Source organism: Montipora foliosa, chromosome 6 (genome assembly GCF_036669935.1).
Source record: "Montipora foliosa isolate CH-2021 chromosome 6, ASM3666993v2, whole genome shotgun sequence".
NCBI lineage: Eukaryota > Metazoa > Cnidaria > Anthozoa > Scleractinia > Acroporidae > Montipora > Montipora foliosa.
In genome coordinates, this window is record NC_090874.1 from 56,591,289 (window position 1) to 56,603,788 (window position 12,500).

The 12,500-nt window shown below is 38.7% G+C and overlaps 3 protein-coding genes across 3 annotated transcripts in view; 1 reads left to right on the forward strand and 2 right to left on the reverse strand.

Annotated features, from left to right (window-relative positions):
• Positions 1–1,113: 1,113 nt before the first annotated feature.
• LOC138005811 (uncharacterized) lies at positions 1,114–1,602 on the reverse strand. Its single transcript, XM_068851990.1, has one exon. It carries the CDS (start codon positions 1,600–1,602, stop codon positions 1,114–1,116), a length of 489 nt encoding a protein of 162 aa, XP_068708091.1.
• A 936-nt stretch (positions 1,603–2,538) lies between these two features.
• Positions 2,539–11,015, forward strand: LOC138007851 (nucleoside diphosphate kinase homolog 5-like). Its single transcript, XM_068854941.1, has 5 exons — positions 2,539–2,752; positions 3,276–3,481; positions 5,896–5,996; positions 7,006–7,124; positions 9,859–11,015. Exons 1-5 carry the CDS (start codon positions 2,609–2,611, stop codon positions 9,946–9,948), a joined length of 660 nt encoding a protein of 219 aa, XP_068711042.1. The 5' UTR covers positions 2,539–2,608; the 3' UTR covers positions 9,949–11,015.
• A 543-nt stretch (positions 11,016–11,558) lies between these two features.
• LOC138007850 (uncharacterized) overlaps positions 11,559–12,500 on the reverse strand; it is a 1,318-nt gene continuing 376 nt past the window's right edge. Inside the window, exon 1 of the mRNA XM_068854940.1 lies at positions 11,559–12,500. This exon is cut by the window's right edge and continues 376 nt beyond it. Within this exon, the coding sequence (XP_068711041.1) occupies positions 11,802–12,500 (699 nt within the window). The 3' untranslated portion in view covers positions 11,559–11,801.

A 12,500-nucleotide genomic window follows, 5' to 3' on the forward strand; every position in this document is an offset into this window, starting at 1 on the left:
TATTGGCAAAGCTCACAAAGTGGTTTGTGACTTCTGTGCATGAGCGATTGTTTCAATCTATCATATGTTGACATTCTAAATAAGTTAAAGCATGTGTTTATGTTGATGCAATATTTAGACATTATGGAGGGTCAGAGGCGTGGCATCTGTCTATTTGGAAAATGTTTATTTATTCATTATCGAATTTGTGAAATTTAATTAAGACCCCCCCTCAACTTACTTGAGAAATCTAATGTAGAGCCCCCCCCTCCTTTCCATTATTTTAACTTAAGGCCCCCCCCTCTGGTTTTAGGGCCCCCCCCTCCTGATAATTATTGCGCAGTCCCTAAGTAGGTTCCGGCAATTTAGCTCTAACTAGAATGTCACTAATGTTTTTACAACGCCGGTAGGCTACTAAAGGGAGATTAGTAAAAACATTTTTACAGCGACCAGATGAATAAAGCACGTTTGAGTGTTTGTGAATTATACGGGATATGTTAGGTAAAGCGGGGTTATAGGTAATGACGAACGGAACAGTATCTGTCTGTTGTTTAGGTTTGGGTTTAAGAGCGTCGTTCCGGGAAATGTCAGAAGCACGTCGTATCTGGGTTTTAAGGAAATTAAGTTCGTAACCTCGGTTGACGAGGTAGTCCATAAGTTCCTTACAGCGTTGTTTGTAAGTGTCATTGTCGGAGCATATGCGTCGAAGGCGAAGTGCAAGGCTATATGGAATGGAACGTTTAGTGTGGGTGGGGTGGCATGAGGAGATGAGTAAATATTGATGTTTGTCAGTGGGTTTAGTGTAAAGATCGGTTTCTATGAGACCATCCTTGAGTGAGACCATCACATCAAGGAATGAAATATTTGTGAGGGAATGCGAACAAGTGAATTTAATGGTGGGATGAAGGTTATTGAGATAATCGACAAATACTTTCAGTTTATCTGAACCTTCAGTCCAAATAACGAAAATATCGTCCAGAAATCTGAGCCATGTATGAGGTAGATACAGTGCGTTAGTGAGCGCGTCCTGTTCGAATTTGGCAAGAAAAAGGTTGGCAAATGAAGGAGCCATTTTGGTGCCCATAGCAGTACCGTGTTTTTGTAGGTAGTGTTTGTTGTTAAATGTGAAATTGTTCATGTTGAGGATGATCTGTATGAGGTCGCTTCACTGTGAGGGATGTTGGTATAAAGAGAAGTGACGTCAAGCGTGACAAGTATGGCATTGTCGGGAAGTGTGTTGATTGTGTTCAAGTTGGCAAGTTTGTTAAGGAAATCAGTAGTGTCTTTAACGTAAGACGGAACAGTGTGAACTAATGGTTTTAGGTAGTAGTCAACAAACTGAGAGATACGTTCTGTGGGGTGGTTGTTAGAAGAAACTATGGGTCGTCCAGGATTGTTTACTTTGTGGATTTTGGGGAGTATGTAGAAGCGTCCAGGTCTGGGGTCGTTTTGTACAAGGTACTGTTTTGTTTTTACGTCAATAAGTTTGTTGTTGAACATGCGTTTAACGTATTCAGCAACTCTTTTTTGTATCATGGCAGTCTTGTCCTTTCCTTGTTGTTCGTAGAAGGTTGGGTTATTCAATTGTCGGTTGCATTCGTTTATGTACCAGGATCTGTCCATTATCACAGTCGCCGATCCTTTATCGGCCGACTTGATGATAATGTCGTGTCTTTGTTTAAGTTGACGTAATGCGTCACGTTCTGTCTTAGGAAGATTGTCACATACGCGGTTGGGTTTGGAGGTCAACAAGTCACGTTTTACAGCATTAAGAAAAGCGTTAAGTGCATCGTCTCTGTTAGTCGGGGGTGTCCAAACACTTTTAGGGTGGAAGGGGTTAGGTTCGTCGCTGGATACGTTATCACGAAAAAATTCTGTAATGCGTAAACGACGGGCGAATTCGTCAAAGTCTGCATTAACTTCAGACCAGTTGATTTGTCGTGGAGTGGGGCAAAAAGTAAGACCTCTTGCTAGAAGTTGCGTTTCGTCGTGCGTGAGTGTGACGTTAGATAAGTTAACAACGGAAGATGGGTCAAGAGGTGTGTTAGTGTTAGGAGTGGGTAGTCGTTTAGTATTTTTTCGTCGCCTATGTGGTCGTATGGTATCGTGGTTTTGAAGAGAGGATGGCGTCGGGTGGTTAGTAGAATGTATTTGTGACTGATTGTGAGTTGAGTGGTTAGGGTTAGTGGGGTTATACTGGCGTGTAAAATGGTTTTTACGGAGTCGACGGTTAAAAAGTACTGATTCTAAAGAATGGGCCATAGAGACTAACTTATCATTATAATAATTAAAAGATTCTTCACTACTGTTCTTGATTCTTCTACTGTTTCCTGTTCCCTAGAGTTCCCTCGACATATCTAAAGCAGTGACTTGTTTTCATCAAAAAATGCCCACGGGACTTTCATTTCATACATATTCGCCCACACTACACCAAGTGAGAGCCTGGAACAGTGCGAAAAGGGGTCTCTCTTCTCTGCCTCCAAGGAGGCCCTGGAGAACCTGGGAACAAGGTTGACTTAGGAGCCCACAGCTTTTGGTCAGCGGTGCCCTCCTTAAGTTTGTGGTAACTGTGACAACGAGTGATTTTCGAGGCCATTTTCATAGTTTTTGCTCATTTTGAGAGAGAAAAATGCCTGATGGAGAAAAACCAGTTATTCCTCCACCTCCGGCAATACACACTGAACGTACTCTAGCCTTGATTAAGCCTGACGCTGTCCACAAGAGCGATGAAATTGAAGAAATAATACTTCAACATGGGTTCACAATTCTGCAGGTATCATAATTGGGCTACAAGATTAATTTGCTTTATTTGTGAATTGTTCGTTAAAGAAAACGTGGTTAGTTACCGGTTGAAGTATGAGGAATTTTCCTCATGCAGATATTTTTACTTAGTAGATACCTAAAAAAGCCAAAGCTATAAATCAAAATAAATTTGTGTAAATTTTATTCTGGTGTCGATGTTGTTGCATTTAAAATTATCATTTCAAGCCAGGCGGCCATTTGGGGCCATACGAAGAGACCCTCAATCAATATCTTGCCTTTACATTTTATGACTGGCCAGCTAGGCAGTTGTCTTTGGTTTCACAATATTAAGTTGGAAACCACTGACAAAGTTTTTCCTCCTTTGAAAGCATTTTTGACATTTTACTCTGATTACCAGGACTGAGTTGGTTGAAGATTGTGTAGCACTTACCCACAATAAGTGCCATTTATTGTAAATAAACAAATTAATAAATGGTTCGTTGTCTGCTTTAACAACAGCGTTGTAATCTTTAGAACATTTCCTTGGATTACAGAAACGAAGAGTGCACATGACACCTGAGCAGACAAGTGATTTCTATGCTGAACACTATGGGAAGATGTTCTTTCCAAGTTTAGTGGCATATATGAGTAGCGGACCGGTCTTAGCCATCGTCTTAGCCAAACAGTCTGCTATTTCATATTGGAGACAATTAATTGGACCAACAAATACACAGAAGGCAAGGGATCAGGCACCTGAAAGGTGAGAAAAGTGAAAAGAATGATTAAATTGAAGGGTTCAAATCATAACTTCAATAAATACATCCTTTTGAATAACATGTGTCAAATCTGGTATAATTTTGAACTACATGTATAAGCAGTACAAAATTCCTTTTTAACTCATGCTGGTTGGATGTATAAAAACTAAGGGGCACAGGATGAAAACATTTTTTTCACCGGCTAAAACTTAAAAACTTCGGCCCGACTTTTTCAAGTTTTGATAGATCAACTGCACATGCCGGAACTCATAATACTGTCCCATTAAGAAAATTTTGTTTGACATGTTTTTATTGAATAATTGTATTTTACATGCAATGAACCTTCAACGATAATTGTTGAAGGTTGCATGTAAAAAAAGGAAAGCTAAATCTACAACAAAGTTATTTTTATTGTTTTAAATTTGGCTGCCATTTGACCAAAAATTAAAATAATAACCAATGGAAAAAGTCTCTTTTGAAACCTGCACTATTACAATATTCTAATATCAATTATTTAAATAGAGGATATTACATGGCCGAGCGGGGATACGAATTTTATCTTCGAGTGCTGCAAGTATCTCTCACGAGTGAGCGAAGCGAACGAGTGAGAGATACTTTCAGCACGAGAAGATAAAATTCGTATCCCCAAGCGGCCATGTAATGTTCTGTTTATTATATAGATATCGATGAAATGTCTAGATTTAAAACAACTTGTTTTATTTATTTTCCAAATGATGAATAGTAGTCACCAACCGCTAAAACACGCATGTTGTGTAACATGAAACAAGATATGAAAGTTATGAAAAACAAATCATGATAATGTCAAATTTTGCAATAAAAATGTTAATGTAGTCGAGAATAATTATAATAAAGCACAAAGGTATCTTACAATGAAGACGAAGCTCGCGTTTTATTGGCTAATCGTGTTGGTTACCATGACAACACCTATATCCTCACATGTGAAAGATAAAAATGAAATACATGTTCACTGCGCGCGGTGAAGATATGATTTTTTAGTAAATTAAAGGAGAAATCCTGGTATTTCATCAATATCTATATAATAAAAGAACTTCACACAATTAAATCACACTGCACTTAAAATTGCTTAGTTTTACTTTTCAATCTTGAACTCTCCTCACTATTATGCACATAGAAATGACATGATAACCTACCCCTTAATTTTCTTGTGAATTTATTGGCAACTTTAAGTCACATGGTGTAAAATCATAGTACAGTTATCTCACAATAATGCCTGTCTGCATCAATATTTGTCATGCAATCATTTCCGTTGAAAAGAAACAAAGCCAGTGGGAAAAAACTTTAAGGTAGCACATGAGTTTCAACTTTTCATCTTCATTATATTACTTGGGAAAAAGACAAACTCGTTTTGTAGAGTCAAGTGATACTGACATTAAAAAGCTCATTGCAAATTTCCAGAGAGTAGTAAATAGTCAGTAAGATGTGCTGTCAACATCTTTGAAGGTGGAGAAAGTTACAAGTAGATTTAGTCCTACAGATGCTAACTGAGTCCTTTTAAAGTAAAAGTAAAGTAACCATATTTAACGTGGAGAACTCGTAACAGTAATTCAACTGATAAACCAGAGGTCGATGGTATGGTCATTTTACTTCCCCCTCTCCATCAGTGCTCCGTTTCAAGGGTATTTAAAGCTGCATAGAAAGGAGAGAAGATGAAACAAGGGTGTGAGATCTGGGGATCAAACTCAGGATCTCTTGCATCAAGGCTTTGTGCTAACCGACCCCTAAAATAAACCAACTCCTCCCATCCAACTTTTGCAACAGTCCACTCATTCTGACTTTCATGGTTGTAATTTCATTTTTAGCCCTCACAGCCCTCTAATTAAAATTATTTGTTTTTTTCTTTTTTTCCTGATACTGACACACTCTTTTTTCCAGTCACATTTTGAACCATGCGACAACAAAATACAAACCAGTATTAAAAAGCACCTTGGTTTTGCTTTGTGAGAGTTTATTTCACATGACAGTTTTCACAGTTCAATTACAGTACAAATCAGGTTAATTATTTAACCAATCAAAGCTACTTGCTTACCTATGTCAATCGCATTTATTGGCCATCACATCCAGAATATCTTTTTATGATTAAGTTTTTCTGGCTCTGAAAATTAATGGGAGGGTTATTAAATGAGTAAACCCCTTTCTGGCTTGACGGTATGTCGGCTGATATAAATGCCCTTAGCTGTGAGGACATAATCATTATTCTTTTGTCCTTGTGCAAATTAAACCCACTAGTCTCGTTAGCATGGGCAGAATACGAAGGAAATTTTATGTAGAACAATGAAAGTAGGTCTCACTTGCACATAAACAAAAGTAGAAGTCATTGGTCACCATTATGAATTCAGTATCATAATGGTGTTCTGCACTCTCTTTATTTTATTTTCAGTTTAAGAGCAATCTATGGTACGGATAGCACTAAAAATGCTCTTCATGGCAGTGACAGCTACTCCAGTGCTGAAAGAGAGATTCATTTTTTCTTTCCAGACAGTAAGTAACACGATGCATTAAATCTTCATATAGTATTTTACATTTCAGAATGGGATGGGGTGACCACTGTATTTTACCTTGTTTGCCATGTTCACTATATTGTGTAAGTCCTTCTTTCACCGGTCCAGAAGACTTGTTTAAATTTATTTTCTGATCATATATCGTAAATCCTCTATTACGCGTTCCCCCTCTCTCCCCCTCTTAAATAATCCCAAGCTCTCTAATACTGTAAGCCCCCCTCAAGGCTGTTGCCTAACAGGAGCCCTGTAGCCTGGGGCTCCCAAAGAATAGCTCTGAGCACCTTAATTTTTCACAGCAATACCTTTCACTTCATACGTTGGGCTCCTAAGTTCTCAGCGTTTAGCTCTGAGGGCCCCTTTAAAATTTTCTTAGGCAGCAGCCTTGCCCCCTTATATGTTAGGGTGTGTATAGCACCACGGGCTGCCAGAATGAAAGCTATCCAACCTGGGAACAGTAACTGTTGTAATATGCAACTTTCAGAGGAAGAAAGTTATAATTACAGTGGCCACCCAACAAACTTTCACATAAATTTTGACAATTACGTGTAATTACGTCAACTCAACAACCCATGCAATGGTGTTCACCTTTCAACTGTGCAAACTATGCAAGGAGGCATGACTGTGAATCAAATTCACACATCCTGATTGGCAGACAATTTGTAAAAAACTTTGTTAGGTGGCCACGGTATGGCGTACAGCACTGTAAGCCCCCTTCTCCTTTTAGTCTTCACAACCAAATTAGTAGAAGTGTTATTATTGTACCTGGAAACTAGCGTTTTAGTAAATTAAATAGCCCCCGCCCCCCTCCCTGCTTCCCCTTCTCTATCAAGCTCCACCTTAAATTTTCTTGAAGTAAATAAGCTGAAAAGAAGATTTACAGTAATTTCACATAATGACCAGAATAGTCACTTACTGTAACAGTAAAATCAGAGAGCTAAATTCAGCCTTCCAATTTGTTATTCAAGTTTACTGGTTGTGTATTATTTTAGGCATTGTGGAGCCAGTTTCAACAGGTCAGGCAGCAAAAGACTACCTTACAAGAACAGTGACCCCAACACTATTAAAGGGGCTTACAGAGTTATGCAAGAGGAAGCCTGCTGACCCAATAGTAAGTTGTTATTGTTTATAGTCATAGTAGTGGAAGGGTCCAACCCTTCCCCTTTTCCTTGGCAACAATGCTTAACAGAAAACACTTGTGCTTTTAAATTTATGGGGAAACAACTTATCCTTGTCAGGGAAAAAGGTTTCTTTACCAGATCTACTAACATGGGACAGGTGCTCTCAGCCTTGCCAAGTATCTGACATCACAATGAGGCTACAGTGTTATTGTATCAGGTTAACATTAGCATAAGGATAATTTATTTGCTGCTAACGGAAGAGGTTTGAGAGTGAGTTTATTTTGTACTGTACATTATGTATGTTACAAAGAAGTTATAATAATGATAATGAAAGACTAAGACAAATGGAAATACTGTGTACCAGTAACTGGTCAGCCAAAATAACTTGAAAGCTAAACTGCATGTAGTTGGGTAGCCAACATTGATTAATTCAAAACTGTTTACAATGGTCAGGAAAGAGGCTAAAGTGTAATAAATTATTACAGAACAAATTTAATATATTCATAGTTTACCTACACGCATAGAGGAAAATCAATAAATGTGTGGATCCAGAAAATATCCATACCCCCACCACGGAAGACAATTGGAAATTCCGAGGGAGAGGGGGGGTTAAAGGGCAGTAATTTCCAAGGGGTAGGGGGGTTTCGTGGGAAACTACTTTTCCAAAGGGTCACGAACCACATACAAAACATTGAAAGCAACATACGATCGATCTGAAGCACAAAACACACTATCGGACAATGTTTTGAAACAAAAGTCAGTTTAGAGATAAAGTTAATACTATTAGCTTCAATGTTTCCGTTTTTCTTTGAGTTAGCTAGCGCTACAATCTCCCGAAGCTAAGAACAATGTGTCTTTCATTTGGGACGGATTCAAAACATTTAAAATGGCGGTCTCAACTGGAGTCTCGTCCCCAGACTTCCAGCTTTGTCTCTTTTTCGTCCAACCAACACTCCCGTTTGTCTCTTTTTCGTCCAACCAACACTTCCGTTCACTTGAGTATCACTTTTCGCTACCTTCACATGCAGTAAACTCATTTTTGATAGGATTTATGTTTTACTGGGGGTAGTAACTCATTGAAAATGCGGTAAGACGCAAGTTCCCACCATCTCAACGCTTGCATTCAACGACATTTCCTTTTTTGTGGGTGGCATTTAGACCACGGACAGGAACCGGGAGTCAAGTTTTCTCTTCGTTGAGTAAATGCAATATTTATTGCCGCCTCGGGAAACGATTGTTGAGGTTCAGTTCGTCATGTCAAACTGGAAATTCTAAAACAGGAGTTTGACTACTCATTGGAGGAAGTAAATCGCGCCAAAAACAATAAGAGTCGCCCTCTCGATTCCATCCGTGGCTCAAAGGCAAGCAACAGTGAGGCTGTGTGTCATTTACCGGCGAGAAGGACTGCTGGAGAGTCAGGAAATTTGAAGACTGCACATAAATCGCCATATCTAAGTTTAAAAATATGATGGATTATTTTGGCATCAATAATATTCTTCGTAAAACAATCGCCTTTGTGACGATGTTCACGAAACCTACCGCGTCAACATGTGTGGTCCCTAAATATCAACCTGAAGAAACTGACAAAATATGTAGACAAAGGAACCTTGTAAGTTTCTGTTTTATTTACTATGGTTTGCGAAGTTGTTTAAGCGAGTGAAATGTTCTCATCAAAGTTCGCACGAAAACGTGAAACGACGTGCAACCCAAATGTTTAAGCTTTGCAAAGTTGATAGGGCACAAGCTAAAAGTTTAGCTGGATAATGAGCTTAACAAAGCGTTATATTTTTCTAAAAGTTAACCTTAATGTTTACACTGTTGTAATAAAATTCTACCGCAATTACGTAACTAATTCACTGTCGTTTTTATAAGTGAAAACATTTTGGAAATTCCTGAGGGGAGGGGGGGTCATCAAAGACACCCCTGGAATGGAAAATCCTGGGGGGAGGGGGGGTGCAAATCAAAAAGTCTTCCGTGGTGGGGGTATGGATATTTTCTGGAACCACACAATAAAGAAAAAAATGAAAATAAGTAGACAAAAGCAAAAATAAAAAAAAGAAACAAATAAATAAAATATTGAAATACCGTGTAGACAAAAGCAAAAAAAACTATATGCAACAAAGAAAAATATACAAATTATTGGTCTGTTTGTCGTTTTGGTTAATAAAAAGTAATAAAATTCGAAGTTAGTTCTTTTTTGAATTTAGAGGAGGTTAGAATTCACTCATCAATTTTGATTCTACAGTTAAGGTCCAGTATACCGAATAATTTTCCATGGTTGGTTCGAATTTGTGGAAGATAAAAAGGAGACCTTGTTCAAAGCGAGTATTCACATTGTTCTTACTAGAAGTCTTTTATAAAAAGCGAATCAAAGATCTTTGGTAATTTACGAGCTACAAATTGGTGCATGAAATAGAGTGTTTGAAGTTTGATATGATCATGAAGTTTAATTCATATTTTACAAAGAACACCGATGCCTGTTGATACTTTCTTAGTTATGTGTAGGTTTTGTGTATTATTTTACTGTGACACCTTCTTTGGCTAAAAGCACTGTGGCTGTGTCTAACAATTCGTAGAACGTTTGAAAATTATTAACCCTAGCATTTGAAATGCAGCTTAAAATTTCGTTGAGGGGTGGCCAAGTTAGGGTTTCTTTGATCAGCTCATGCGCCCCTCTGCCATTCCCGTCATGACACTAAACTAATTTTCTGTTTTCGTCAACAGATTTGGCTGTCAGACTGGTTAATTGCTAACAATCCTAATAAGCCTCGAGTTCAAGAAGAGGCTTACGTTGTAGAAGAACCAGAAGACTAGGATTTACACATTTAATTTGTAACCATAAACTGTGAATAAATTTGTCGCTCTTTTGAACTAAAGAAACAAGAGGACCAACTTCAAAGAAGGGGATAGTCTAAATATCTGAGAAGTGGTGCTCATTCGTTGAATAATTGTTTATTTTAGAGGAGAGGAAGGGGCGTCAAGTTGCTCTGTTTGTCAAGTGGCTAATCATTTGCTTTTTTCAGATGAGGTCTAAGTAAAATGCATTCATGCGTACATGTTTATATTTATCTCTCGTCTTACGTTTTCTTTAGTGCTTGATTGGTCTTTTTTTGTCTATTAACTCTCGGTCTATTCACTTTGGCCAGTTCTCGATCGTGTCAGATACTCTTTACTTCTAATTTCTCCTCTTTTAGATTCCGATTCAAAATCACGAATAACGAAACATTGCCCCCAAAATATCGGTTCTCCCAAAGGAAGAGATAGAAACATACATGCTTGAAGTCTGACCTTGCTTCATGGAATCATTTCGATTTGGCTGCGGAGGGCGATCCAGTGTTGACGATCGAGGGGAAGTACGAACCGTTGGGCAAAAGGTGCTCGACCAAAAACAATAGAAAATGAATCCAATGAAATCTCTCTTCTCGACAACAAGAGAAGATGCACTGTGTTACGAAAATAACATTCCGTCTCTGGGTACGTAAACTGAACCGAAAGACGGAGAGCGGTCAATGCCGTGCAGTATTAAACGGTGGCTTATAAGAGGAATCCGTACATGCTTGCGTTATTCAAGAAGGTCCCGGAAAAGGGTATCTTTGAAACAAAGACCCCTAAGACTCGAGAATGAAGAAAAGTAATCAAAAACCCTCAATTTGGCTAACTTTAACTGGAACTTTATTTATTTATTTATTTATTTATTTATTTATTCAAGTGTCTAGTAGATTTAGCGCTGGAGCACTAATTGGGGACACTGTAAAGTGAAATTAACAATTAACACAACAAGTCAAATGTTGGTTTTTGAGGAGAGGGGAAACCGGAGTACACGGAGAAAACCTGTCGGTGCAGAGAACCAACAAACTCAACCCACATATGACTCCGAGTCTAGGAATCGAACCTGGGCCACATTGGTGGGAGGCGAGTGCTCTCACCACTGCGCCATCCCTGCACCCCCAAAGGCACCCCCAAAGGCTGCACCCCCAAAGGATTAGCCAAATCGAGGGTTTTGCGTTACTTTCTTCGTTTTCGAGTCTTAGTGTCTAAAGAGCGAACGAGTCGACCCCGGATCATTTGCTACTTGTAAGTGGAAACTTCCAACTGAAATAGTAATGTAATCAGTTTGAGGTTGGTGCGTAAATAAGCTTCAAGCATTAGAAACGTTTTTGTTGAAGTTGGATCCATTTTGTTGGTTCTCTTTTTAGTAACTCAATTCAGAGGTTTTCTTAACAACAATGCATCTCTCTCTTAGAGGTGTATGTCAGAAAATGACTTCCTTTTGCGCTATGTGACCGAGAGCTACTTTAAAACAGAAATTGTTGGGATGGTTCGGCATTAGCTTGGCAATATACTGCACAGCCCTTTGTAGCGATATCAGCGCTGCTTCGCCTGCCAATATCCCAAGTGATAACAGAAACAATCCGATGACCGAATGTGGAAAAAAACCTTCGCATTTATTTCAAAAGTTTCAAAGTTTTTAGTGACAAACGTGATCGTAAACACAAACAGTTACCACAGTTATGTTGCAACTTATTGCATAAATTTAAGTGAGAAATTCATAAATTTACATCAATAAATTTCTATTGTTATCACCTTTTCAGAAGTTCTTGACCTTCGTCTCTTGCGTGTTTGATTTTATATCTGAAAAGTTCTGTTATATTTTGAATTCATTCCAATTAAAACGTCCTTGGCATAAACACCTCGATAAAGAGTCTCTGTTGTTTTACTGTAACCTTCGCCCCATCTTCCATAACAGTGGTATATTCGTTAGAAGATGAACTGTTCCCTCGGTAAGAACAAATACTCTCCAAGCTTTTATTGGAGTATTTTCCTTCGCCTTGTGAAAGTTTATTCAGCGACTTAAAATTGCGGACATCCCTTCTAAGATGAAATGACGAGTTTTCTCTGTTCAAGATAAGCGGCAGAGTCCTTGATCTACAGCACTCCCTAACCGCTGTTCGAGGAGGAGAGTTGATCTCTCGAGACTGCTCCGCAATCGTGATTGACCCACATGACAGAAAGTCAGATGAAGAGTGTTCTCCATCACTTCCTCTATCAGTCGCATCTTTGTCTTGATCTTGGTCGTGTTGTTTTGTGTTGTATTCAGGAGCATCATTTTCGCGGATCAATGATTCTGACGATTGCTGTATTTTAGGAAATGAGACCAATGTTGAAGACCTTCTTTCGGTTGTGATGCGTGCTTTATTTGCCCGTTTCGTTCGCCACGTCTTTGTCTCTGTCGCTCTTGGTTTCCCCAACAAAGAGTATCGGTAAGGTGTATGGGTCAACAGGAAATTATTGAACGCGCTTTGTTTCAGTTTCTTTTCGAAGCAGACGTGTAAATGACCATCCTTTGTTTGAGTACGAAATGGTCG